The sequence below is a fragment of the Sminthopsis crassicaudata genome, chromosome 2 (genome assembly GCF_048593235.1).
Source record: "Sminthopsis crassicaudata isolate SCR6 chromosome 2, ASM4859323v1, whole genome shotgun sequence".
In the NCBI taxonomy this organism is placed as follows: Eukaryota; Metazoa; Chordata; class Mammalia; order Dasyuromorphia; family Dasyuridae; genus Sminthopsis; species Sminthopsis crassicaudata.
Window position 1 is genome coordinate 256,340,141 of NC_133618.1, and position 27,332 is coordinate 256,367,472.

General features: G+C 42.7%; 1 protein-coding gene across 4 annotated transcripts in view; it reads right to left on the minus strand.

Annotated features, from left to right (window-relative positions):
• Window positions 1-975: 975 nt before the first annotated feature.
• The window catches only part of CACNA1B (calcium voltage-gated channel subunit alpha1 B), a 250,476-nt gene continuing 224,119 nt past the window's right edge, over window positions 976-27,332 (minus strand). For 3 of the 4 annotated variants that reach the window (XM_074288959.1, XM_074288960.1, XM_074288958.1), the window contains 9 exons: window positions 22,377-22,485; window positions 19,832-19,939; window positions 16,375-16,472; window positions 13,241-13,350; window positions 12,407-12,542; window positions 10,580-10,690; window positions 7,554-7,761; window positions 6,138-6,379; window positions 976-4,355 (listed from right to left, as the gene is read on the minus strand). In XM_074288959.1, the coding sequence (XP_074145060.1) occupies window positions 3,807-4,355; window positions 6,138-6,379; window positions 7,554-7,761; window positions 10,580-10,690; window positions 12,407-12,542; window positions 13,241-13,350; window positions 16,375-16,472; window positions 19,832-19,939; window positions 22,377-22,485 (1,671 nt within the window). In that variant the 3' untranslated portion in view covers window positions 976-3,806. Of the gene's footprint in view, window positions 4,356-6,137; window positions 6,380-7,553; window positions 7,762-8,963; window positions 9,000-10,579; window positions 10,691-12,406; window positions 12,543-13,240; window positions 13,351-16,374; window positions 16,473-19,831; window positions 19,940-22,376; window positions 22,486-27,332 lie in introns of all 4 variants that reach the window. The other variant, XM_074288957.1, reaches the window with a different exon arrangement.

Sequence of the window (27,332 nt, forward strand, 5' to 3'; positions counted from 1 at the left end):
TGCTAAGTTTTTATTTTAATTCAAGGACTTTGCTTCATACAAAATGTCATTGTAGAAACAACAGCAGAATCCAAAGTTTGGCTGATAAATATGACTCAGGCAGCAAACTAGTCAATCACATAACTTTTTTTTTTTTAAGCCCCAGTTGTGTTGCATGATTGGGACTTATCTTTTTTTTTTTTTTTTTTTTTTTAACACTGTTCTTAAATATAAAGTTTTGCAACAAACCCTCAATTTATATCAAATATATTTAAAAATGAACAACTGAAGAATACATTGTATCAAAAAAGTACGAAGATAAACATTTTCCATGCACATACTTGTGTGTGTGTATATATATGTATATATGTATATATTTTACATGCAAACATGATTTATTCAAAGTACAGCCACTGCTAGACTGATTCCAGATGCAGAAAACTGGTTGATGCATTTAAAGTTTGGCAACTCACTATGGGATTTGAGATGTAGGTGTATGAAAAGATGGTAAGACTGAACCCCAAGTAAGGAAGACAAGACAATGGGAAGTGTTCTGGTTTCCTTTCTCCTTTTCCTTTAGTTCTCATTGGAGTTAGTTCCATTGGAGAAACGTAGTAACCCAGGAACTCCTCCCCATTTCATCCCTATCACCTTGAGAAAGGATACAGGTGAGAAACTGAGGCTGTGGAAGTGACAATCAGGTCTAGGCAAGACCTAAGTAAATGACCTAACACCTTCTATAAAAACACAGCCATGATACTGTACAGAATTTTAACTTTTTTTTTTTTTTTTTTTACTGTGAAAAGTAACACAGGAAAGATGGGGAAATAGGTGGAATGCTGGGGCTAGGGAACAAAAAACCCAATGCCCAAAAAAAAAAGTCCTGCCATCTTTCACTGTGGGAACAATGGCCACATATGCCATTAGGGACTGTCTTTTGCTTTTTAGCTCCTTGAATTAAAATCCTCTGGCTCCTTTAAAATGCCAGAATATTGTGCCTTGCCCTAAGGTTAAATACCACTCAACATACCTCAACATACCCCTCTGCACCTCGTGGCATTGTAGTACTTACATGCACACACACACACACACACACACACACACACAGGTGCATGCATACCTCAGCATACCTCGGGCACCATGTAGTGTGTCAAAGATCACACATGCATTCACACCAAAGTTGTCTTTTAGTAGAACCCAGGGATGAGAACTAGTGGACATTTAAAAATAAGTCAACTACAAAAGCATCTGAACTTTTGAAATGTAAACACTAAAGGAAACAGTGTGAGGCCCTTGGTCTAGATACACACATTTTCCAGAAGACAGAGAATGTTATTGCCTTCTGGGTAATTCCCTAAAGAGTTCCCCTGTAGAAAACTTGCTTTGCAGATAACTACCAAACTTCCACTAGTACTGAGTTTTCCTGGCTTTCCCTCCCTCTACTTGTGCCCTATGGACAAGGCTGGAAGGGCATAAGTACTGACTGGGATGCACCAAGGAGACCCAGGCAGATATTGATAGGGCCATCCTGTGGCCACAGGCCATGATTTTCCTTGGGATGTAGATCTTGTGTGCTCTCTATAGCCTCAACTCTTTTGCCATACCTTTTTTTTGCCCTAGTCATCTCTTCTTTGTCTCATTCTTTTCCTTTGTCTCTCAAGGAACAAAATAAAAAGAAATTGCTCTGTACTGTACAGTGCCTGCTTTCCTCTTCTCCTTTCAAGATATCTGTCCTCTGAAGTCAGCCAGAATGATACATTATAAAAGAATGCAGAATTTCTAAGTTCTAGGACTAGTTGAAATCCCTGCTCTGTCACTTATTATCTTTGGGACTAAGTCACTTAATCCTTCTGGGACTCAGTTAAATGAGGGAGTTAGACCTGATGACCTCTGAGGTTTTCCCCAGGCCTGAATCTATTATCTTATCACCTTTGTCCTTTAATTGACTATTTCCACTCCTACTCCCTACCACTATCTTTACTTCAAACTACCCATTTCCCTCTTTATCTGGAATGATAATTCTCTTCCCCCACACACACACCCACATACACTCAAAAGTAGACATTCATTACCATCATCATCACCCCCACAGGAAAAAAAAATAGATGTCTCATCCCTGAGAATCAGATTGTGAACAGGAAACAATGAACAATACTCTCTTATCACACTCAAAACAAACTATACACCACACAACATAGTCAGAACTTCCCCAACTGAGGAAATGATAGCCATGAAAAGAGCCTGTTTTCCTATGTACCATCTCAAGGTTTTCACCGTACTTCGCACTGGTTTGTCTCAACCACATCTTCAGTGCTACCCAGGGTGGGGGGGAAAACCCACTTTTTTTTTTTTAATAAGTCAATTTTTTCCCTCTCTTGGTCTTAAACTTCCCATCCATCAATATACAAATTCTTTGTTTTCATCAATTTTTCTCAGTTGGTTCCTGTTTTTAACAGTGTCTGCAAAACACATACATGGAGATTTCATACAGGACTCAAGCATGACATGCCTTCCAGGTTCCTTCCTTCCTCACAAGGCTGGATGAAGGAAAGCAGGAGGCTGCTTTATCAATGTGAAACATTTCAAAGGTTAGGCACTTGGTAGTGAGTGACTGGAACAGTGGACAGAGTTTGTGGGACCCAGAATGACACTGGACGAATTCTCTACATGAGATCATTTTCCTTGTTTACTGTACAGTTTACAAAAATGCACACAATGAAAAGTTCTAGCTCCTGGATGGATATAAAACCAATTACATTTACTTCCCCCTCTCCCTTTTCTTCTCTTTTTCTGTGCCTCCCCCTCTTGGGGGGGAAGGGAACAAACAGGAGAAAAAAAAGAAAGCATATCTAAATAAGACAAAATGGTGAGGGGTGAGGTTGCAGTTGGAAAACAGAATCAGCAGCAAGGACTCTTTCCAGATAGTCCTCATCAAGTTCTGTTTTATGTCCTTAGGAGAAAGAGGACTGAGCAGCTTTATGTGGGACCTCTGTGGTGGTTTGGTAGAATAATGTATGAATTGGCAGAGGTGGACATGTCATGTGAATATAGAAAAGTCTGCCAGCTTAGGACACTTTGAACTTCAAGGTTTAGACTCCTTGGAAAACAGAATCTCTCAAACTATTATGTCTAAATGAATCTCCCTCCAGCCTTAGTTTTCAAGAGCTTTTAGGTAGATTCTGCCCCCTCGTCACATACAATTAAACAAGGTAAGATATAGGTCTATTCTGAACAAGAATTAGACCTACTTTAAAAAAAAAAAAAAAAAAGCCCAGATCACAAATACTATACTCCACAAATCAGGTTCATTTTATGTGGGATGAACGTCCACTATTGCCTTCTTGGTCACTGATGTAAATTTCAAATGTATGATATGAGACTCAGCAAGGCAGCGGACAAGGGAGGGATGGAAAAAAAACACATCCCTTAAAAAAAAAAAAAAAAAAAAAAAAAAGAAAAGAAAAGATTTTATTGATCTGTCCAGTGCAAAGAGAGAGAGAGAAAGACACAGACAGACAGATAGATAGAAAGTCAAACAAGATAAAAAGAGAGACTGACACAGAGATAAAGGCAGAGAGAAGAACAAAGAGACACATAGAGAGAGGAAAGTGGGAGAGAGGGAGACATAAAAAAGCAGCAGATTTCCCCCAAAGAGCAGTCTCGGGGGCAAGCTCCTTCTGTGTCATCATGCTAATTGCCTCTGCAGTCCCGAGCACGCCCGGGATTTGGGGGAGGGAAGAACCCAGCTTTCAGATGATAAAACTCATCAACTGTAACACACACAGACCTGCCAAGTTGGGTGTGTGCTGTGTGTTTTTGCTGGGATGCTAGCACCAGTCATCTTCATCGGTTTGGTGATAATAACTCTGCCGGGCCCTACCGCCGCCAGTCCCGGGGCCGGAGCTGAGCCCCAGACTGCAGTGGTAACCGTTGGGCACACGACGGAGATGGTGGGACTGGGATGTCAGAGAGGACACGTAGGAAGTCCTCGATGAGCGGCCCGAATTGGTGGCGACGGCTTCCTCAAAAGTGAGCGTGTCCTCTGGCAGGGCCCGGTATGAGGAATCGCTGTGGTCGCGGTGCCCCAGATATGGGTCCGAGCCAATCCGAGACACTGGGGTTGGCGGCTGGCTCAGAGAATCCCTCTGGAGCAGGGTGTTGTGCTCAGAAAGGCCTCGACTGAGCCGTCCTGGGGAAAAGGTGGGCAGGCTGGTCTGGAAACCGGTGAAGTGGACGGGCGAGGAGTTCGCAGTCTTGTATGTGATGCTGGGACGGGGGGTCAGAGGTGTCTGGGGGAGCTGCCTCCGCCCACCACGGCCCGGTGTACTAGCACCAGATGTTGACAGCAAGGGGCTCCCATTAACTGAACCACTACCCTACATGAAAATTGAACAGAGCAAATCAAAAATAAAAACACACACCGGACAGACACAGAGCCACACAGTACACATGGAAGGTTTGGCGGGGTGGGCGGGGGTGAAGTGGAGAGGGGAACAAGTTACAGGAGCAAAAGACAAGCCCAGGAGCACCAAGGCCCAGGGAATGAGGGAGGGGATGATGGCAACACATAAAACCAAAGTATAGACGACCACAGTTAAGGGAAGGGAAAGTAAAAAAGCGATTTAAAAAGAGATGTAAGGTGTTGAAGAGTTAAAACCAGAGAGTGACCAATTAAAACAGGAATATTTGTCCCACTTGGGAGATGCTGTCGAACAGAGACTGACTGACAAATATAATACCAGAATAAACAGGAGACTGGATGTGGGGCAGAGGGTGTCAGAAACAAGTTAAACTCTTACTATAATCAGCATGAGCAGCTATATCTGAGAATTGTAGGGAAAGGTGTGTCTAAGGTCTGCTATTCTGGGGGAAATCTGCTATAGAAACACCCGTCCTTGCTGGTTAAGGCTGAACTGGTTGCTTCTTCTAATGTGTCATTTTTATAAATGTTTAAAAGTTAAAAAAAAAATTTTTTCCTTAAGTTTTGATTTTGCTGTCCCTTGATAATTTATAAAGTTGTGGCAACTGATTGACTTGTTTTTCTGGGAAGGTAGAGCTTTCCTTGAAAGTAAATACTCTCCTGAGGAAAAAAAAAGGAGGAAATTTGGGACTTTTTGATTACCCAAGGCTGTCTGGGATAGTGGATAGGAGTTGGCTATTGTGGATGCTCTGTAAACCCTGTGAATAATGCGCCTTGTTACAAGTCTACAGAAAGGCCATTCTCAGCGACGGCATGACAGCTAGACTCAGAGAGCTAAGGGCACATTTTCCATAAAAAGAATCAGAACAAAGAGCTGAGGAAAGGACCAAAGTACCTCACAGAAAAGGTAAAATCCAAAACTAAGATGGCTACAGTCAAATCCCTCACAGATAGGGTGACAGCCAGGACTGGGGACATGGCTGAACTCCTTCATATAATGGGTAAAAGAAAGAGCTCAGGGAAAGGGCTGAGTTCAGTCACCTCCCAATGGGTGCCAGTATTGAGGAAAAATACATACTATAAGCTATCTTATAGTGGTAGCTAGCTATTCAGCTTTGGGATCAAACCTCAGCGTGTCCTGACACTTTGTTCAGACAAGTGTTGGCAGGACAGGACAGAAGTAGACAGGACAGACAGGTTGTGATAGCAGGGATGGAAGAAGAGAGGGAAAGGTGGGATTGGGCACTGACTGGGCTCTGGAGGTCTCCTATCTGAAGGGAATAGGGTAGAGCCCACCCCCTTAAGGCCCCAGATTGTGCTTTGGGTGTTTATTACTTTCAAGGCAATAGCTCCCACTGGTTGGGACATCTATAAAACTTCATGAATTGAGATCTTCCTGAAGCTCCTAGTACCACAGCAATAACCATAATCCCTCAAAGGGGACTAGGGTTCATTTAGATGTCCCTGAGAGCTCACCTATGCATGTGGGGATCCAACAATCTTATGTCTCCTGAGAACCCTCAAAATGAGGGCAGGGATCTCCTTCTCTCCTCCCTTCAGTTAATTCCCCAAGTCCATTTTGCCCTATCTTGTTCAGGCTGATGGTAACATTTGCCATTGAGGTAGTTTGCTCTGTGCATAGAAGGGGCAGCACTTTACCAAGTATGAGCCCCAGGCATGGTTTAAAATTCCTCCCCATTGTCACCCTACTCCTCTCCCAATATCTCCTGTCTCTCACCTGTCTGTGGGGACCTGGCTCCTGCCCAGGAGGTGATGTAGGACGACTCCCATTGGAGGATTTGGGCTGTGATGGGTCCCGGCTCCCAAATCTGTCACAAGAGTAGAAACGCTGCTTCTCTGAAGAGGAGGACGAAAGCTGCTTCCGCTCCTGGGATCGTCCCCTTTCTTGCTTCCTCTCATGCTTACATGGGGCTGGACCTTCCCCTGATGGAGCTGCCATCCCCACACTGTGGTTTGGTGCTAAATATAGGACAGAGACACTCAGCCAGGGACAGAGCAACTGAGGATGGACATTTCACCCACCTACTCTATTCTCATCCCGCTAATCCCCATAATCCCCCAACCATTTACCTTGCCCACCTTCCCCATTTCATTCACCCTTTCTACAAGTTAGCTTCTCTAGCTAACTAAAGAGACTCAGTCTCTTTATCTATAAAATGAGACTACAGAGTAAACTAGATAGCCACTAAGGCCTCTTCTAGCTCTAAATTTATGATTATCAGACATAGATTTATCCCTTGCTAAGAGCTCCTCAGCATCTCTATCATAATCCTTACATATTCTACATTATCCACCACTCCAACTTCTATTATGATATTACCACCCAGTCATCTCTTACACCAAATTCAGCTTTCATCTTTCTCATCTGAATACCCTTTTCTCACCTTCATACCAATCCCCCACACTTACCCATATTTCCCATCTCAATCCTCAATTTCAAGGAAATCTCATCTCTTAGCTATTAAGTATGGCTTCCCTAGACATGGGAGTAGCCCTAAAATATGTCATCCCTCATTCCTAAAAACTAACATATTGTTTTCTCCCTTTGTCTGGGTAATTGATCCAGGAAAGGAGTCAGGTAGTATCTCAGCCCTCTGAATTGATGGTGTGAGGTCAGTGAGTAAGGTGGGGACATTCTGCCTGCTCAGGCCAGCCCCACATGGGCTTCTGTGCCTGTTCCCCAAAAGGATGGATTAATTCTTATAGCATGTGAACTCTTCTAGTAAGACTGATCAACAGACACTTTGATGCCTTTCCAGGCCATATCTAGTTTGACCTCTTGTTATAGATATTAAGAGTTACTTTTCAGTTGTTGTAGGTCTTGGTAGGTCACAAGAGTCAGGTCAGATTCTCTCCCCTCCACCTTGAGTTCAAGAGGAGTTGTGTGAAGTGCCTTGCCCATGATCTCACAGGTAATAAGCAGATCTGGGATTCAAATCCAAGTCTTCTAACCACAAATCTAGTGTTCTTTCCACTATACTATGCTACTTCATATCCATATTCAATAACATTCGGACTCTTTATAAAGTACTGTACAGATACAATATTTTTATCATATTATAGGAACTTAATAAATATTTGTTGAATAATAAAAAATTATTATTTTTTAAAAAGAGGAGTAGTATAGACTCACCCCCATCTCCATCTGCTGATTGACTAGGACATTTGTCCAAAGACTTCTGCTTCTTATCCCTGCGCCGGTGACAGCGATGATGATGATGATGCTGAGGCTGGCTTGAAGATACACGTTCCAGGCCATATTCATAAAGGTGTGAGCCGTGTGGGCGCTGTGGAGCCAAGGTGGAGATGGAACGCTTCATGGGGCTTGTGTCTGGAATGGGCTGTGGGGGGATAAGAGGAAGATATTAAATTGTAAGCCAAACCCATTGACGATTATGAGGGAGGAAGGAAGGTGCAGAGGAGGAGCATGGAGAGACAAACAAGGCAGAAGGGCTAAGGGGAAAAATATGGGCTAGGAACAGAGGAAGAAAGGCTATGGGTTTGCTGAAAGGAACTAGGCTCATATGAGCCTTCTCCCCAGGGTACATTCACATGCCCCTCAGCACCTAGAGCTATCAGTTATCCCAAAGCCCAAAAGCTTCCTTGATATCCTGGCAATGCTGAGTTCAAATGTATTTTCTTTAGCTGCCATTATTAAGGGATCAACACTCAAATTAAAATTTGCCCAACCATATCTTGTGTCCAGATAGAATTCCTTGCTTTAAAATGTCTGGGGACAAAAAAGTAAAGTAATTTTGGAAGGTTTGAGGTGGCTTGAGTCCCTCCCTACTCTGCTGATCCATCCTGATCTGGGTAACTGAGTAAGCAAGAGCAGGATCTTCTACAAGGCCTTTGAGCTGGTCTAAGTCTTTCTGAGGGGCAGGCTTTCACCTTTAGCCTTAGATTCAGAGTTGTTCTTCCTTCTCCAGGGGTAGGACTTAGCTGGTCCAATTCAGATGAAACCTCTATGGCTTTGGGCGAGAGAAAATAGAGCCATAGTCTTTTCTCAAGGGGCTTTCTTGTCTCTACTGACCACTATTGCCCTTACTCTCCTTGCTCATATGCGGCATGGAAGGCCCTGACTCTCTAAGGGAAGATAAGTCAGGAACAGCCTTCTATATTCAACTCCCCCTATCTAGGAAAGAAAGAGGCTAGCTGCAGAGAGCAGAGCAGTGCATGAAAAGCTTAGCTATGGATAGTCACGATATCATCTGGTCCTCTTTGCAAGCTTCTTTGGGACACCTCCGGCTAAGGGACAGGAGGTTTTCTCCAGAGGTAAATGGCAGCCATGAGAAAATATCACGTGGAAACTTCAGGGCTCCTCCACAGCCCTGGGCAGCGGGGAAAAGCCTGTGCTAGAGATTTCACCCACAGAGACCAATCAAGGATATCATTCCTCTTTGACTTGAGGACTGTGAGGCTGCTGAGATATCCTAAGCCAAGAACACCCATAAGAATGTGCCAAGCGTGAAGAGGAAAGAGCTCAAGAGCAACAGGTCTTCAGATATGCAGGAAAGGAGGCAATATAGTTTAAGCTACATACTGCTAGGTAACTCCCAGGCGATCGCGCTTGGCTCCTCTGCACACACGGCGGACAAGATGAGGGACAGAACAGCCAGTGGTAAACATCAGGGCAGATGTGCGGCAGATGTACGGTAGACAAACAACGGGATGAATGGGAGGGGACCAAGAAATGAGGAGGAAAAGGGGGTTAAGTGGAAGATAAATAGAAGGAAGAGAAGAAACAGGGAGGAGGAAAGACATGAAAAACAATGGAAATGAGATTAGAAAATACAAGTATGAGATAGAGAGAGAGAGAGAGAGAGAGAGAGAGAGAGAGAGAGAGAGAGAGAGAGAGAGAGAGGAGAGAGAGAATATGCAGAAAGACATAAGTAGCCATCAGATGCCAAGGAAAGAAGAAAGATTTATTAAGGAAAACTCCAAACAAAATGTCAAGGACCAAAAATGACACAGGAAGGATGGGGTGGGAAGTACAAAGAGGAAAAATACACAGAGGGCACTGGTTATTCAAGGGAGACTACAGATAAGTTATCTCACACTTCCCCATGATTTCCAGAACTCAGGCTTTCAGCAGGATGTTTCTAGCTAGAACTCTAAGGAAGAAATGTTCATTGGCCTTTGAAGTAACCTCAGTGGAAGGTTATGGGAGAGAGTTACTATTTTGTGGACCAAACTGCCATTTCAATCTGGTGTGCCCAGAACCCTATGGAGAAGACATTCTCCCAACCCCGTATCATACTGGAAGGCTCTTGAGGTGGTTAGTTTCCCACTTTCTATTACTGGCTCTTACAGATCACCCAGAGATTATAGACACTTGGGTTTTTGGTATCCTGACCCTTAGGATGAGAGAGGATCCAATCTAGGTACTAATAACCACAGATTAGGCCTTTTCTGTTAGCTAACTCCACCAAGGAGAAGACGAACTCTAGATATTCCCTAATTACTTTTAGGTTCTCTAGTTTACTAGTTCTGAAGCTTAACAGGAAACCCACCTAAGGGCTCTAGCTACTGTGACTCACTATGGCTATAAAATAACCATCTCAGAACTTAAAATCAGGGCAAGCCTCTAACTCAGTCTTTTGGCTTTTACAGAAAGCCAAGGTGTCTATGCCATGCCCCATCATTGCAGGGAGAGCTGCAAGTTACATATTCCTTGAAAAAAAGAAAGGATAGGTTTATATATATATATGATATTAAATGTAGGATTATACATAATTGGGAAGAAGAAAATATTATGAACAAAAGTGGTTTATAACAACAACAATTGCTTTGGGAGAATTTTGGGGGATATCAGGATAGTTTCTAGGTTCTAGAAACCAAGAGACTGAAAACTACCCTGATGCCATGCTTAAATGCTTCCTAATCTCAAGAATATGCATGAGCCCTAAGAAGAGATTCTAGGATGGAGGAAAAACACGGCATTCTGGAATTTGAAGAGCAGACATAATGGGATCAACCTTAACAGTAAACTGACTCAGGGTTCAAGCCTGTTTTGAAATGTCTACCAGTGCTGGAGAATACAAGACAGCTTCTTAAAGACATTTTGAACAAAGAAACTTGAAGGAAAAGAAGAGTTATCTTCTCTAAGCTAAGTGAGTCTGAGTCCACCCCTATACTCACTCACACACATGGACTCACCTGCATCTCTGCAGCCAGACGGGGCATGGAGGCTGCTCGGCCCTGACTTTCCAGCCCTGGCTGGGGCTCTCCACTGGTGGCATCCTGAGCCATTTCTTGCATCTCCACAGCCTGAGAGAATCATAGTAATAGGTCAATGGTCAGAAGCCCAAACTTATAGTTTTCTCCTCTGAGTTCAGGGAAATAACCCTTTGAGATAGAGTAGAAGAAGCTGAGAAGTATTCTGAATTTGTCCAAAATCACTTCCTTCACCCAGAAATACCCCAAGCCGCCCCTGGTGAGCAAAGAAATGATGCAGAACACAGACAAGGGGAAAAAAGATTCACCCTCCCAGATAAGAGATTTGGGTAGTCTGCCACTGAGGTATCTAGAAGTGAGCTTTTGGGATCTGTTCTTAAAGAAGCAGAAAGTTGAGAGCCAAAATGCAGAGAGTTCTCATGGCTGCCTTGATACATGGAAATATAAGCATGTACACAGTCATGCTTGGTATATACACATACACATCCATCCCTATATTTAATCAATCTAGTCCCATATTAGCAAGTGCCTGCTAGAATCTCCACTTGGATGTCCTACTGGAAATAAATCCAAAATAGAATTCAATATCTTCTCTAAGCCTGTCCCTTCCCTAAATTTCCCCATTGAGGACATTCACACAAATTTGGGATCTCACAACCATCCTTGATTCTCCTCTTTCCATAGAGATTTTATCCAATCAACTGCCTCCATAATATCTTTCATATCCATTCTCTGTCTCTCAACATGTTCACTTTCCTGGTTTAGGTTCCCATCATCTCTTGCTATATAATATTAGCTTTCTAATTCTTCTTCCTACCTCCAGTATATATAATATATCCATCTTCCACATATATAATATATATCCATCTTCCATATTTAGCTGCAAGATACATATTCCTGAAAAGTCCTAATACATCACTCTACTGCTCAAGAAATTCTTAGTGGTTCCCTATTGCCTCTAGGATAAGATATAAACTTTTCCACCTGGAATTTAAAGCTCACCACAATGTGACTGACAGCCTTTTTAAAAATTATTTCCCTCATTCACCTTACATTTCAGCCAAACTAGAAGGATGAGCTTTATCCCTGAATTAAATATTCCCTCTCTCACCACCACATCTTTGCATAGGCTACCCCTTAGGCCTAGAATTCATTCCTCAACATCACCTCTTAACCTCTTTAATTTCCTTTAAAACTCATCTCAGGTGTCACCTGCTATGTAAAGCTTTTCCTGACATTGTTTCTCACCCCACTCCACCCATCAGTTAGTTTTATTTCCTTAAATTCTTCTTTTTTTTCTTTTTCTTTTTCTTTTTTCCTGAGGCTGGGGTTAAGTGACTTGCCCAGGGTCACACAGACAGGAAGTGTCAAGTATCTGAGACCAGATTTGAACTCGGGTCCTCCTGACTTAAGGGCTGGTGCTCTATCCACTGCGCCACCTAACTGCCCCATAAGGTAAGTTCTCAAGGGACTGGGACTGTTTCTCTTCTATTCTCGAATTTATAGCACCTAGCAGAGTGTCTTATACACAGGAGACTGCTAGAAAATATTTGTTGAATTGATCAAAACACAAGTATCTTTTGAAATACACACAGCTAATAAATCTATATACACAAGCATGCCCTACACACCAAGGAGGGCATGCACTCTATACACTGGCAGTCACATCTCTTTACACTCTATACACTGGCAATCACATCTCTTTACAATTGTTGTCAGGCCTTCAAAGCAGAGGGAGCTCCATTTACTACTCTGGCTAAGAGGAGAAGATAGCTACTGGGTCCCTCCCCACCCTCTTCCTCTCCTCACTTGTTTGCTAGGTTGTCCCACAGGAATTTCTGCAGAATGACCACGTTCCAGGGGCATCCTGGTCTCATAGCAGATATCCTGGGTGCGCTGGGTGCCCCATGAGACAGACTCCTTAATACCACTTCCTGGGTGTGGTCTGTTGAAAGAAAAAAAAAAAAGGAGAAAGCATCTGAGACAGAGGTTAGAAAAAGACTAGGCAAGAAGAAATTATAAACTCTGGCAATAAATTTGGTCATATGGTTATCTTTTCAATATCTCTGCAAACCCTAAACTTGCGATGCTCTTTTTCATACCAGAATATGTCCCTGGGTGGGGAGTGACCTACTATGAGTGATGACATCATTAGGATTCCGTTGTGGTGTCAAATAGTATTTGAAAATGTCTTCTTACAATGCATCTTTTTATCAAGGATTTGGGGTAGGACTGACTATAAGAATAACTTCAACTTCCATCATGTTATCTTTTTGAAACAGAATCAAGCCCTTTTCTCAAATCTTTTCTATTCTCTGTCTTTTTAGTATTCCCTTTTTCTAAGTACTGGAATTCAGAAAGGAACCCAAGAAACAAGTTTGTGGTTTTTTTTTCCCCAAAAAAGATTCTACAAGTTCAAGGGTCTGTTCTTTCTAATCATGGAATGACTTTTTCCTTAACATCTCATCCCTCCTAGGAATTCCAAAAGGCTCCTCTATATATTTTGCTGACATTCTCCCAGATTCAGCCTCAAAGACGGCTCTGTGTTCTCAGAGTCTAGACTGAGGAAGAGCTAGGCTAGTGTCTGGTTACTATTGTCTGACACAGCAGCTCTACAGCCTTCGGACAAAGCTCAGTACTCACAAGGCTCCACCATTGCTGAGGGAGGTCGAACTCTTCTGTTTCAAGAACACTCTAGCACCTCGGAGCACAGCTGGTTGACCTTGGGTATGGAACAGAGACACAGGACCTGTCTGCAACAGAAAGAAAGATACGTAAGGGTACTGACAGAGGCCTTTAAGGGAAAAAAAAAAAGAAGAGATTACTGGAATTCTAAGATCAATTGACCAAGAGTGGAAATTCTACACCCAGACTTGCCTGGTTAGTAGCTAGAGAAAACGAGGTCCTCAGAAAACTGATGACTCATTATAAGAAGATCCTGAGGGAGGGGTGCATAGAAATGTACTATACAGCAATTTATTTTGCATATTGTCTATACAGTTCTCATTCAGAGTACAAATATAAGAAATTCCATGCCATCTTCTGAGCTCTGAACAAGTTTCAATAGATGGGCAGAAGTTCTCTGGCCAGTCTAAAAATGTCACGCAATGTAAAATTCCAAAGGAAAAAAGTGAGATTAGGTAGTAGTTCCTAGTAGCTGTACCTTGTGGGTCCTACATGGAACAATGGTGGATCCCCTGGATATTTCATCCTATGATATCCAGTGTTACATGGAATACGGACAAAAGCTCTACCAAGGAAGATAATAGGTATGGAACTAGAAACTTGGAGTAAATGAAGAAGCCATCTTTAATACATTTCTAAGTAAGATTCCTGTCTACAATATCCCAGGCAAGTGATTATCCAACCTTTCCTGGAAGACTCCCCTATGGTGAATAATTCATTACCTACTGAGGCAGCACCCTTAATTTTCAATAGTACTAATTATTAGGAAGTTTTTGCTTATATTGAACTCTCTAATTTTTACCCAATTCTTCTAATTTTGACTTCTAGAGACAAGACCAAATCTGATTCCTCTTCCAAATGACAGTTATTCAAATACTTAAAACTACCTATCATGTCTAATCCTAAAACTTCTCTTCCCCAGGCTAACAACTTCTGCTTATCAATTGGATATTTAATAAGGAAGGCCTACCCAAGCCTTTAGTCCCCATAAGGAGTTAAAGACAGAGAGGCCTCTGCATAGGATACTTGACGGGCCAAAAAGTGGTGACCAACAGTTTACTGTGTGTAAATTCACACACTATATCATTAAAATGTGAAGTAAGTCAAAATAGATTGGCTTATCCTTGCCACCATTCCTACCCCACCTTTAAAAACATGCTAATAAATGAGAAAAGAACTGAAGTTGATTTCTAGATTTAGGGACATCTCTAAATTTTACAATTTTTGAGACACCAAAAAGACAACCATATTCTCTTCTGCTAATTAGTCCCTCTTTTCAACAGAATTCTGGGTCCCATAAACTTTGTCTAACCTCAGGGAGAATTTCCTATATACCCAGCCTTCCAAATGATCAGTCTGAGTAATGTTGTGTGGGAGAGTTGGGGGAGAGATAGATCTCGTGCACCTATATGCCACGACACTCCAGCCTGGTGGTCTCTAGTGTCTATATAGGGAATAGATAAACAGTTTATGTCTGTGCATCCTGAGGATGTACTAATACTATCTCTAAACTTAGCTTGGACACTCTTGGGGGGATGCTCATACTTCCAATATCCTTTTCCCTTTTTTGACGTCCTCTTTGGAGTTATACATGTCTCACATCTACTCTAAAGTAGCTCATCACCACTGCCGCCGCTGCCGCCATCACCGTCACCCTCCCAGTGATACAGTCTTTACTCCTTCCTTTCTTCCATCCCTCACATTAAGTTGTCAAGTTTTGTTGATTTAGTCTTATAAATGCCCTACATATACCCCCTTTTCTTCATTTATATGGCTACCCCTTAATACAAGCCCATATCATCTAACTTCTACATTGTGGTCATAGCCTCTCAGTTGTTCTCTTTTCTTCCTATTGTTTTTCATTTTTAATTTATCCCGAATAACTTTGCAGATTAACAATCCTTAAAGCACCACTCCTTGAAGGGTCCAATTTAAATTCTGCTTCCTTCTTAAAGCCTTCCATAACTTCTGTACTCCCAACTAATATCTCTCCTCTGCATCAAGAGCTATTTGAATATATATAATACATTCTACATTTACTTATAAATTGCTTTATATTAATAGCTAAGTAAGTGCTTGTGTGCAAAAGGCTTGTCTCTCCAGGTAAACTAAAAGCTCCTAGAGGGTAGGAACTGTGTCTTATACTTCTAAATCTTCAAAAATGATAAGCACATTCTCTTTCATTCCCATCATTCACTCTCATGTGCGTTAGCTAGGATGCCTCCAAATCTAGTTTGTCTATTCAGAGAAGCAGGATATAAGGTAGATTCTCAATAAATTCTTGTTAAAGGGTCCAGCAAGGAAAGAATAGGTGGTAGGGAAAGATCAATGGCAATTGTTCATAAGAACCATAAGACAGAGAAATTGCAAATTGTCATAGGTGTTATACAAGCTTGTCAAATGAAAACAAATGATATATAAATTCATAGATTATTTGAAAACTGCATGGTAGCCCTTCTGTTCTATTGTTCCCTGTTTTGATCCCATGGATATCATCTTCTTGACAGCAAGTATTGTTTTGTTTTTGCCTTTGCACCCCAAACCTAGCTTTGCACATAGTAGTGTTTGATGAATTAAGCTGGTTATGGTCCTCAAGAAAATGTTATTACCAGCATATCAGTTTCCCAAGGGAAGTGTGCAGTACTTGGTACCAAGAGGACAACTAGACAATAAAAGACAAGAAATCAGCTCTAAACCAACTTTAATGGCTTCCTCAATCTTAGGGATAGGGGAAGTTGATGGATAGAAAGAGCCCCATGTAGAACATAGTATATAATGGACAGATCTTAGGTCAGTCTTAAAACCAGGGTCAGATGACTTCTTTCAGAAACTAGGAAAGTCTCCATGCTATATTATATAATTTATCACTTTGTTCCACATCACTCCTGAGATTTAGGTAGGAGGTAATCAGTGCCTCCTAATCTAGTGTCTCATACAATTAAACCACTCAGATAAACAGGATGCATACTTGTGAAAAGTTGCTGACCTGCCATTTGTAATTCTCTTTTCTTTTTTAACTCCTCTCCCTCCTGATTTCCAGCATTACCTAAGGACCCCAGACTCTTTATTCTTGGTATCTAGGATATGCCTACCGGAGGCTGGTGACCTTGATCTCGGGTGTTTTTGTTCTGCTTGTAGAAGTCAAAAATCATCAGAGCTGCGTAGACTTTTCCCACAGTCATTTCATCAGCTGGAGGCAGAGATGGAGGAGAGGTGAATTGATAATGTAGAAAGAGAGGAAGACAAATATAGTGTGAGGATGGGGAAAGAAAGAGCAGGGAAACCATGGAAAGTATGGATTCAGAGAGAAAGGACAAAGAAGAAAAAAGGAAAAGCAAGTGAGAAACAAGGTTCACACCAACTTTCTTCTTCTTCCCCACCCTCAGTTCCCACAGACATTAAATCCACAATGAATCCATCCCCAAAGAGGCCCAACTTGTTACTGATCTGCACCAGGAGAATATGGGACCTCTTTTCACTTCTTCATTTGTGGCAAAGATACAACCATTTCTTTCAGTATTTGGATTCCAAACTTTGTCATCATCTCTAATTCTTCTCTCTCTTTCCTCTCCTTATAGTAAATTACTAAATTCTTTAGACTCTTCTTTTTGATTGGCTCTCAAATGTATTCCATTAATTCCTTCCTTCATTCCCAACATTGATTTTACCTTAATAAAACCCTAATCTTGGTCTAAGCATTTATTACTTCAAGCTTGGATTACTTCTAATTGGACTCTCTGCTTCTAGTTCCTGGTCAAACATATTATGCACCAAAAAGACCTTTCTTCAACATAGCATCTCTGCATTATCCCTCTCCTGTATCAAAACTAAATTTCTCTTCCTGTCTGGCTTCCAAAGCTTTCTATCACCTGGTCTCCATCTTCTCTATGCAACCTTATCTCCTATTCTGTGATACTAATACTCTATTCCCCGCTGTCTACATGCCTATCAAAGTTATCACTACCTTGATGTTCTTAATAAATCTGTTCTCCTATTAGGAATGCTCTTTCCTGGGAAAATCCTCACTTTTCTTCAAGATCCCATTTCAGTTTTGTTCCTAGCAGTCCAAAATGTTCCAATTCACACGGAATTCTCTCTTCCTGATCTTTTGTACCACTTAAAAATTATTCATTCATTACTTATTAATGCAGGGGGAAGGGGAACCTCCTAAATACAACTTGACAAACATTCATCAAACATCTGCTATGGAAAGAATAAAAAAATTACTCTGAAGTTTGGGATATGAGAGACACAGTAAATAGTGTTACTACAGACAGAAATAGCAAACTCAGGAGGAGGAATAAATTTAGAGAGAAAGAAAAAACCTACATTTGAGTTAAGTTGAGGTATTGTTGGGGCATTAAGGGCACAAAGGCCATATGCTTGACTAATAGCACATACTCAGACCATTTCTTGGGATGTCTTATCCAGTTTTCTGATTCTTTAGGCCCTTAATTCATAGAATAATAACAGACTTGGGTGTGGCTTCTGAGGTCACTGAGCCCAATCCACACAAGGCCAGGAATCTTCTTTACAATAGTCCTAACAAATATTCAGTGATGAATACTCCCTCACTCCTAGGGAGCCCATTCAACTTTTGGACAGCTCTAATTGTTTTTTCTTAAAAGTAGATAAAAGTCTTCCTTCTTGCAATTTCTACCCACAGTCCTTTGGGGCTGAGCAGGTCAAGTCAAATCCTTTCTGACTTCAAAAACTTCAAACTTAAAAATCTTAAAAATAATGATCACCTTGCCACCTCCTACTCCCCAGTACCTGAACTCATCTCTTCTCTAGGTTAAACATTTCAAGTTATTTCAACTGATTTCATTTTCAAGATGGCTCTGTTGTAGCACTTTAGAAAGCTGGTCTTGAAGCCAGGAAGACCTGAATTTAAGTCCTATGTCTAATACATGCTGGCAGTATGACTTTGGTCGGGTCACTTAAACTCTCAGTTTTCTAGGCAATTTTCTAAATATTTAAGTTGCAGCACAGATGTTGGCTTACAATGGTAAAGGAAATTCCCTATAATACTGAAATCACAGGTCTAATACCTATCCCTTCTTTTATGCCATGACCTTTCCAAATGGGGAAGTTTACCTTTGAGTCCCTCTCTTAGCACGGGGCAGTGAGTCCAATCTGGACCTTCATCACTTCAAATCTGGACTATACCAATAGACCTTTAATTGCCCCAGCCTTTGTTCTCTCCTATACATACTATTACCTTTCTAAAGTCTATTTTTATCCCATCATTCTCTTGCTTAAAAGATTCTGTTGAAATGTTATCATTCATTATAACCAATCCAAAATCCTTAATATTCAAAACCCCTTTATCTTGATCCTCTTCCTACCGCACCTTCATTTCTCTAGATCCTCTATTATTACCATGGAAATCTTCTCTCTTTGAATTCAATTTTCTCCTTTATTGTTATTGAGTCATTTCAATCATGTCTGACTATTTTGTGACTCCATTTGAGAATTTTGTTTGACTGAGGCAATTGGGGTTGAGTGATTTGCCCAGAGCCAGCTAGGAAGTGTTAAGTGTCACATCCTCCTGACTTCAGGGCCTGCACTCTTTCCATTGTGCCATCTAGCTGCCCCGAGATTTTCTTGACAAAAATACTGGATTTAGTTTGTCATTTCCTTCTCCAGCTCATTTTACAGATGAGAAGACTGAAGCAAAGAGGGTTAAATGACTTGTTCTAGGTGACAAAGTGACTTCTTGATTTTTCAACCCTGTCAACTCTATTTACTGTGCCACCTAGCTGCCTATCTTTTCTATTCATTTTCCAAACTTACCTCTTCCAGAAAGCCATCTACAACTTAACATCTCCCCTTAAGTCTTTAGCACTCAATGTGAATGATACTAGTTATACTTACTAATATGCTCCTCTGACAATGACATTCTCAGCCTATTTGTCAAAACAAGTGTATTCTTCCTCCCAGATTAGTAACTTCTTGAAGGCAGAGAATATTTCTTTCATAGAACTGCAGAAGTTTAAAACTGGGAAGGATCTTAAAGGCCATCTGGTCTAGTTTCTTCTCCAGTGTGAGAATCCTTTTTTACTGTATTACCAAGCACCATCATCTTAATTCTGCTACAAACGACAGGAAACTCACTAGCCTTCAAGATGGTCCTTTTCATCATTGGATAACTCTGGTTGATAAAACGTTCTCATGACACAAACACTTTCTCTCAAGGTTCCTGTCATTTTCATATCACACACCAAGATTTCCTTATTTTAAACCCAGAGCAGCAGTTTTCATTACTTTATCTACCTTTTGAGAGGTGAGATTTACCTCCTCACAGTGCCTGGTCCATGACTATGTATACAGCATTATAGAGGGAACAAGGCTATTGATGATGAAAAGATTTGCATTCTGAATTTACTAGATCTAACTTCCTTCAGAGCCCCACCGCATCTACTATTTCCTGCTTCTTCCAATCCTCCTTACCTCATTGCCCTCCCTCTTAGCCTCTCTTGGCAAGGATTCTCGAGGGGAGGGACAAAACTGTTAGAGTGGAGGTTGTTCCTCTACTTTCTTACTTACGTTTATGTGGAGGCACCAGTAAGTCCAGTGTCTTCTGGGGCAGATTAGCCCAAACAGATGCAATCTCTTTCCTCAGTTCTGCATCACACTGATGCTGTTTCATGCCCGCTATGGATCCAAAGCAAGGAGAGGGAGAGGCAGAGAGAGGGTTCTTAAATTCAGTCAACAAGTGTTTGCTGAATACCGACTGAAAAGCAGGCACTCTGCTATGTACATTAAAAATCTGTGCACTTTATTAAAGTATATTTTCCCTTATTTTTCTTGTTTGTGTGTGGTTTTTTCTTTCAAAATATGGCTAATATGGAAAAAATTTTCATGATTTCACATGTATAATCGATATCATATTGCTTGCCTTCTCAAGGGATGGGAAGGAGGGAGATAATTTGGAACTCAAAATTTAAAAAAAATGTAAAAAGTTTTTTTTTTTAATGTAAGTGGGAAATACTTAATGAAATAAAAAAAAAAATCTTTTAAGAATCCCTGCATTCAAGGAGCTCACAATCTAATAGGGGATAAATTGAAAACTAATTCTAACAAATGCCATTTATGAAGCATGAAGAGCTAGGAAATAGTGACCAATTACTTCCACTTGCAGTAATCAAAAAGAGTTTTGAAGAGGTACTAGGTGACTTAGATCTTTAAGGATGCCATAAATATGTGTTACCTTGTGATGGATTGTGTTTTATAACAGGAAGATAAAGGAGAAAAGGCATTTCATATGAAAAAAGAAACATGAGTAATGGATGACACAGAAGGCTGAATGAGAAATGTCATTGCAGTGCAATTTGACTGGATTTGAGAGTTCCATGATGGGAAGTAATATGAGATAAGGTTGGAAAGTTAAATTGGAGACAAACTGTGAAGTGCCTTGGCAACCAAACTCATAAGTTTGGGCTTTTTCCTGCAGGTGCTGGGGAACCATGCAGTTTCTAGGCAGGGGAGTGATGTTATCAAAGCCACTTATCAGGAAGATTAATCAGTCAGTCTGTGAAGCATGGTTAAAAGGGAGGGAGAATTTGAATGTGGGAAGCCTGGTTAGGAAGCCATTGCAATGGTGGTAATGAGGCTCTAAAATGGAGAATTTAGATTCAAAACACAGAAAAAGAATTCTAGCCTCCTAGTTCTCTACCTGCCAGGAAAACAGAGGGATGTCTGGAGCTTAATAAAAAGGCTAATAGTTTTGAGAAAGACAGGACTGAAATCTGTCTCTTCCCTCATTTAGGCCGTGAGACAAGAGGCTGTCCCTTTCCAGCCATGCTCATTCATTACCTGTCTCTCCCAGTGAACAGTCTCCCTCTTGGGGAGAACATCCTACCCTTTTATGAGAAACTGTGGGCATCTTTAGATGTTCTTATCAAAAGCCCAGTGACTTTCCTTGGTCAGAACAAGGTAAAGAGGGAAGAGTCACCTGCCACTTAGGAGATAGAAACATTGAGAAAAGGCAAAGAGAGCAAAGGGGATTCCAGAGGCATTTCAGGGGGTGCAGACTGCCTCAGCTCAGGCCTTCTCCAGGTTTCTTGGGCACTAATATGATCAAATATTAAGCTGAAGGTTGACCCAAGTTCTAAGTCTGGGTTTTGTAGATTCTGAGTGAACCACTTTTATCCTCCCTGATATCCTCCTGGCCGAGTGCTTCCAGGGAAGTGTCAAGGGTTTCACTGCCCCAAGAAAAAAGGACTGAAGTGTCTCAGATCATTTCATCCCCCTCTCTTCCACTCCTTCAGGACACAGTGATATTCTCTGAACTTCAATAGTCTTGCATTCAGTATGTCAGAACTAAGCATTTTATCATTCCCCTGTATCATTCTCCAATTGCTTCTTGGGAGTCTTGTGTCCCCTGACAAGATTTGTCCCTGTGCAGAAAGTTGGCTTTCCTAACTTCCTTAATCAGAGTGAAACGCACAGATCTGGGAGCAAAATAAATATAGAAATGCCAATAGGTTCAATTCTGACCCAACCTATTTTGACAACTAAGGGAAGAATGGTGTGGCCATTCTCTTTTTGGAAGGGTTGGGCCTAGAGTCTTTATCAATGCAAATGTCTTTATCAAGCCATTCAGGAAGAAGAATGCTCTTCTTGTGGAGACTAAGAATGGGGAATCTTCCTGTTCCCTCTACCTTGAATTTTTACCCACCCTCTAAATACCAATGCAAGTGCCATTTTGTCCAGAGCTTCTTCCCGGATCCTGACCTGCCCGCTCAGATCTCATACTGTGCTCTGTACTACACTTCCCTAACACAATTCTAGAATCTTGTGCATTATAATTATTTCTGAGGCCACAGTTCCTTTAGCCCACAAGAACTGCAATGGAGAGAACTCAGAATTATCCGAACTTTGCGTATCTCACAGGGTTAAACATAATGCTTGTCTAACAATGTTCTCCCTGGAGAATAATGTGAACGTTAATTTTTGTCAGGCTTGGAGTGCCCGGCTCAGCCCTCTCCTCAGGCTCTGCTTGTTGCCAGAATGGGGGTACATATGTGTGGCTCCTGCCCAGTCTCCGATTTCAGTCCCACTCAGGGTGTCAGCCCTCTCTGCCCCTCACCTGGTGCAAGCTTGATGTCCAGAGCCGTCCGGATGAGAGCCATCAAGGTGGAAGTGAAGTGCACGGTCATGTCCTCGTTGGAGATGGGCATGTTCATTCGCACCAGGCGCTGGGGAGAGACCCAAGGGTGAGTCAGAACAGGAGGCAGCCCTGCCAGCCACCCCCTGTCTGACCCTCCCCCTCCCGACTGCTGGCTTGAAGGCTTAGGAAAGGTTAAGCTTTGGTGCGCTTGCGGCCTGCTCTCCTCTCCCAGGAGGTAGGATGTGGGCTGAGCTAAGTAGAAAGGGGGAGGTTTGCCAGCATTCATAATCCCCCTCAAAGCCAGCCTCAGAAACCCAAGGACCAAACCAAGTCCAGCCTCCTTTGACTTTTTCTTATCAAAGGATGAGAAGCTACTATCAAGAAATGCCCTTCCCCCAGGAAACAGACCAGATCTCTGCTGCCTCAGTTGTACCTTCCATCCCTCAAGTTCAATGCTGGCTAGCTCTCATCCTTTGGCAGAAGTCTGCCTTGGGCACCCATGCCCTGGTCTCCCTCCTCTGCAGAGGGAAGGGAAAGACTAGTTCTGCTGCCAGTTCTGGACAGCCACTTTGCAAAGAGCCTGAAGCCCCAGGCTGGGCAGGATGTCCCTGCCCTTTCTGGGACTGGCAGTGGAAGGGCAGCTGGACACATTTCTCTTACTGAAGTCTGTGTCTTAAGCTTGGGCTAGCCAGGCTTGCCTCATCCCTGCAGTCCTCCTGGGTGTCTCCCTCCTTGACTATACAACTAGTTATTGAATATCTTGGCTCATTTCTCCACAAGCAGAAAAAATAGGGTTTCCAGGCCATTCGCACAGGAAGGTAAAAGGTCTTAACCCTTAGTCTGTTCCAGTGTCCTCTACAACGTGACCATGTGGTTCTCTAAGTTACCTCCATTCCCTGGCTCCTTCCAGAAGCTACTGTCTGTCAAATGTGGAGATTCCACAGCTGGATCTCAAGGTCCCTAATCTCCCCTTCCAGGGTTTATGGGAGTTGTTGCCCAGGAGAATCTTCCCCAAATATCTGTTCCCTGGCCCCAAATTCTCAAACTGCCTGTCAGCCCTCCCAGTTGTGACTCATTCCTCGGGTCCTCAGGCTTCAGAAAGGTCTGTCCTGGATAGAAAAGATATAGACTACCATTTGTAGAGAGACCAACGGAGGTGATCCAGGCATGGGAGCTCCCCTTAGGCCAGGTTTCCCAATCCCTTCAGGAAGTCGGCTGAAAGGGATGTCAGAGATCATCGAATCCAATAGGAATCAGAAGCAGGAATCCCTTCTCTAACACTCCCAACAAGTTTCTGCTTAAGAGCTGTGATCACTTAGGAATCAGCCCATGCCACTTATAGAGATCTCTAATAGTTTGGAAGCTTCCCTTTGTATCAAAAACTGCTTTTTTTGCAACTTTCATCCTCTATTTTTAATTCTGCCCTATTAGGGCCAACCAAGCAGAATTCGCCTAGTCCCTCTTACAAGGGCTTCCAAACAATTAGAGCCTTTCAAACACTGAAAGGTGAATATGGTGACCCTCTACAAGTGGATTGTTCTACAAAATAACACAACTGATCTTTGTAAGATATGGTTTCCAGTCTCTCCACCATCTCAGTGATCAGCTCCAGCTTGTCACTGTCTTTTCCAAAAGGGGAAATGCTTCTCTTTTGTGTTGGAAGGACTGGCTTCCCTCCTAGTTGCTGGAACCTGTCAGGTTTTGAAACGTCCTGTTTGGGAGTCAAGAGTGGTGTAGTGGAAAGAATGAGCTCTGGACCTGAGTCAGTGACACTTTATAATCCTGGGGAAGTTACTTCTCTTTTCAAAATTTTTTTCTTCATCTGAGAAATGAGTCTGACTAAATGGCCCTTAGGTCACTCCCAGATCTTTATCTATGGTTATCTGATTTCCCTGACTATGAACAACCAAGTGGAGAGTTTGAAGAGTGGCACGGAGCAGGGAGGAAGGCAGCCAATCCTGACATGGGCATCCCAATTCCAGAGGACAGCCAGGGGTCTCAGAGAGTTTCCTTTGCTTATATATCAAAAGGGAAAGGCTGGAGGGTTTCCCTGAATCCCAGGGCAGATAACTGATGTGGCAATAAATAACAGAACTGCAGATTTAAAAGCTGGGAGGGATGTTCAAACTAATTACATCCCTTCATTTTCTAGATGAAATAAGTCCAAAGATTTTAAGTTAAGGGACATGTAAGTTAGTTGAAGAGCTGGGACTAGAACCTGGGCCTCCTAACTTCAACTTCAGCTCTAGGTGGAAGAATAAAGAAGGGTTAGAGAGACCCCTTTTGATAGCAGTTCTTGGGAAGATATTCATTGTTCTTTCCAGGTCCCAGAAGAAGCTGCTAAAGCTCAGGCATCTGAGTTTCCACAATGTATTCTTAAAGGAGCTTTGGTCGGGTAGCTTGCTCATTGCCTAGGATTGTGGGGTATCTTCACTGTGTGTTGGGGAGGGGTGGGGTGGAGAAGTACATTTGCTTAATTCCAATGGAGCCCCAGTCTTTCCCTCTCCCCCATTCTAGCTGGATCTAGTATTTCAAGTTTTGAAATTTAGGCTAAAAATTAAGTCATGGACAAAGAAAAAAGGCCAAGCCTTAAGTTGGGGACATTTGGGAGTTCTGGGAGAATAGGACCTGCTCCTCTTCACCCTAAATCCAGGAGAAGCTCTGGTCATGCTGGGATCCCAGACTATAAGAACCATGATCAGAATATGAGAAACTCACAAAATGAAAGGAGACCTATATGTAATATCCCTATATTAGGCAGAAGCCAGTTTCACCTCTAATCTAAAGGAGGAATGTGAACCAACCCTTGGGATCCTTGGGTCAGTGGTAATCATCAAGGAAATTTTTACTAAGCAAGGATTTGATACCTTTCCCAAAGACATGTCCAGTCAGGTCACCCATAGGTCAGGTCCTAGTGGAGGCAGCTAACATGGTGAACTGAGCCGTGGGGAACCTCTACTAGGTCACCGTGAGAAGTCCATCCACAGCCCAGGGAGGAATGCTAATCCCTCAACCCAATGGGCATGTTGGAACCTGGGGAAACTGCTAGGTTTTAGCTTGGTGAGAGGAGGGCAGGCTCCCAACCATGAAGGCATGGGCCCTGAGCCTTCCTGCAAATACAAGCTCATTTTAAAGTCATCCTCCCCATCACCAGGGAGTGAGATGGCTAGCAGCAAAGGAGTCCTACCAACTGAGAAACCTTTCCCACTCTGTCCCACTATCCCACTATCTCAGCTCGGGCCAGCAGTTGCACGGCAAGTGGAGGTCCCTTAGGAACCTTGTCCTCTGATGTAGCTAATCTGGAGAATCCCCTTGACTGACCCTTGGTAATGACTTGAGGTGAAGTACAGAGTCAGGCCAAAGTGCTGACTCCAAGACCCCCTTTCCAGGTTCCTTCATGGCAGAATGTTGTAAAGGGACTTACCATTTTGGAAAGCATAACTTGGAACCAGCAGTTATTACCATTCAGAGTGAGGAGAGCTGAGCAGAGGAAAGGACTGAGATATATAGAAAGGGAGCCACTTTAACCCAATCTCTGCTCCATTCTCTCTGCCATTTTTGCCACAGCCCCCCCCCCCTTAGTCTATCCCATTTAGTGCTCAAAGGAAGGATCCTTTCCAGTGGAGACATGCTTGGGGAAGGCCACAGAAATGTCTGGCCCCAAGATAACTCATTTCATTCATGATCTAGGGTCAGTCTAAGAAAAGGCAGGCAGCAGCTATACCTGTAGGACATTGCCCTGACTCAATCTTTTACCCTACTGGGTGAGGGAGCAGATGCCAGAGCTGGCTGCCCCCTCCCCACAGGGATTGGGAAAATAATCTCCTCTGTCCCAAATAGTCAGACCCAATATGAAATGCTGGCAAAGTTCCAATTTAGTGTATTCAATAGGGGGTCCCCAGGCAACAGGCCCTGGCCTCTCAGCGCACAAAAGGTTAGAACACAGACAGTCAATATTCAGTGCAATCCAATGGTTAACTTACTGCAAGAGGTTGAAGGAGTCCCACTTCAGTGAGAGAGAGAAGGTTAGGGATGGAAAGAGACAGAAGATGCATGGGCGTGAAGAATAAGCAGATGAGTCCTAACTTCCATCAGGAGAGCTCCATCCTGGGGTGGGCCAGGAGCTGACACAGGGGGCCTGGCCTTCCCACTGGAATATGGCTTTAAGAGTCACATGGGATATTTTCCTCTGGGATCTATTCTGCTTTGTGGACATTTCCTGTAGCCTCTCCAGAAATCTCTAAGGAGCTAATAGCAGCTGCCTACTGAAAAAGCCTGGAGAATATGGCCTAACTGTGCCTAGCTGGAGGGCTCGAGGTTGGCTTAAGCCTTATGGCTGGTGCTCAATTTCCACAAACTCCCTAGATGAATTTCCTCTGCCATTCTCTTTCCTATATCCACATCTACCTTCTTACCAATGAAGAGGGGCTGGAGAGGCACCCAACTTCCCCCTTTCCCAAAACTCTTGGCCCCTACCCTGCAGTTAGCCCTTGTCTCCAGGCCAAGGAGTCATGCTGCCAGCCAGGAAGAATAATCAGCAGGCGAGAACTGGCGGGCACCCCCAAAGCTACAAGAGAAGCAAAGGCTCTCTTCTCACTCGTGAGGCTGGCCTTTAGGTTCTGCACCGGTGACTAAGCCCTGAAGCCTGTTCCCATGCAACTCCCAGGTGAGATACAGGCTGAGGAGGACTCTTTGGAGTCTGTCATTGTGGCTACTAGCAGTGTGGGGGAAGGGGATGCTCCAAGCCATACATACTATATACATATATTTCTGTATGTATATGTGAGCTTTTGTTAGACTGCAAGCTACTTGGAGCCAAGAACTTTCATGTTGTCTTTAGATCCCTCCATCAAGCACAGTAACTAGCACATGGTAAGCATTTAATAAATGTTTGTTGATTGATGGTGGCTAATAGAATGGGAACTTGAAGACAAA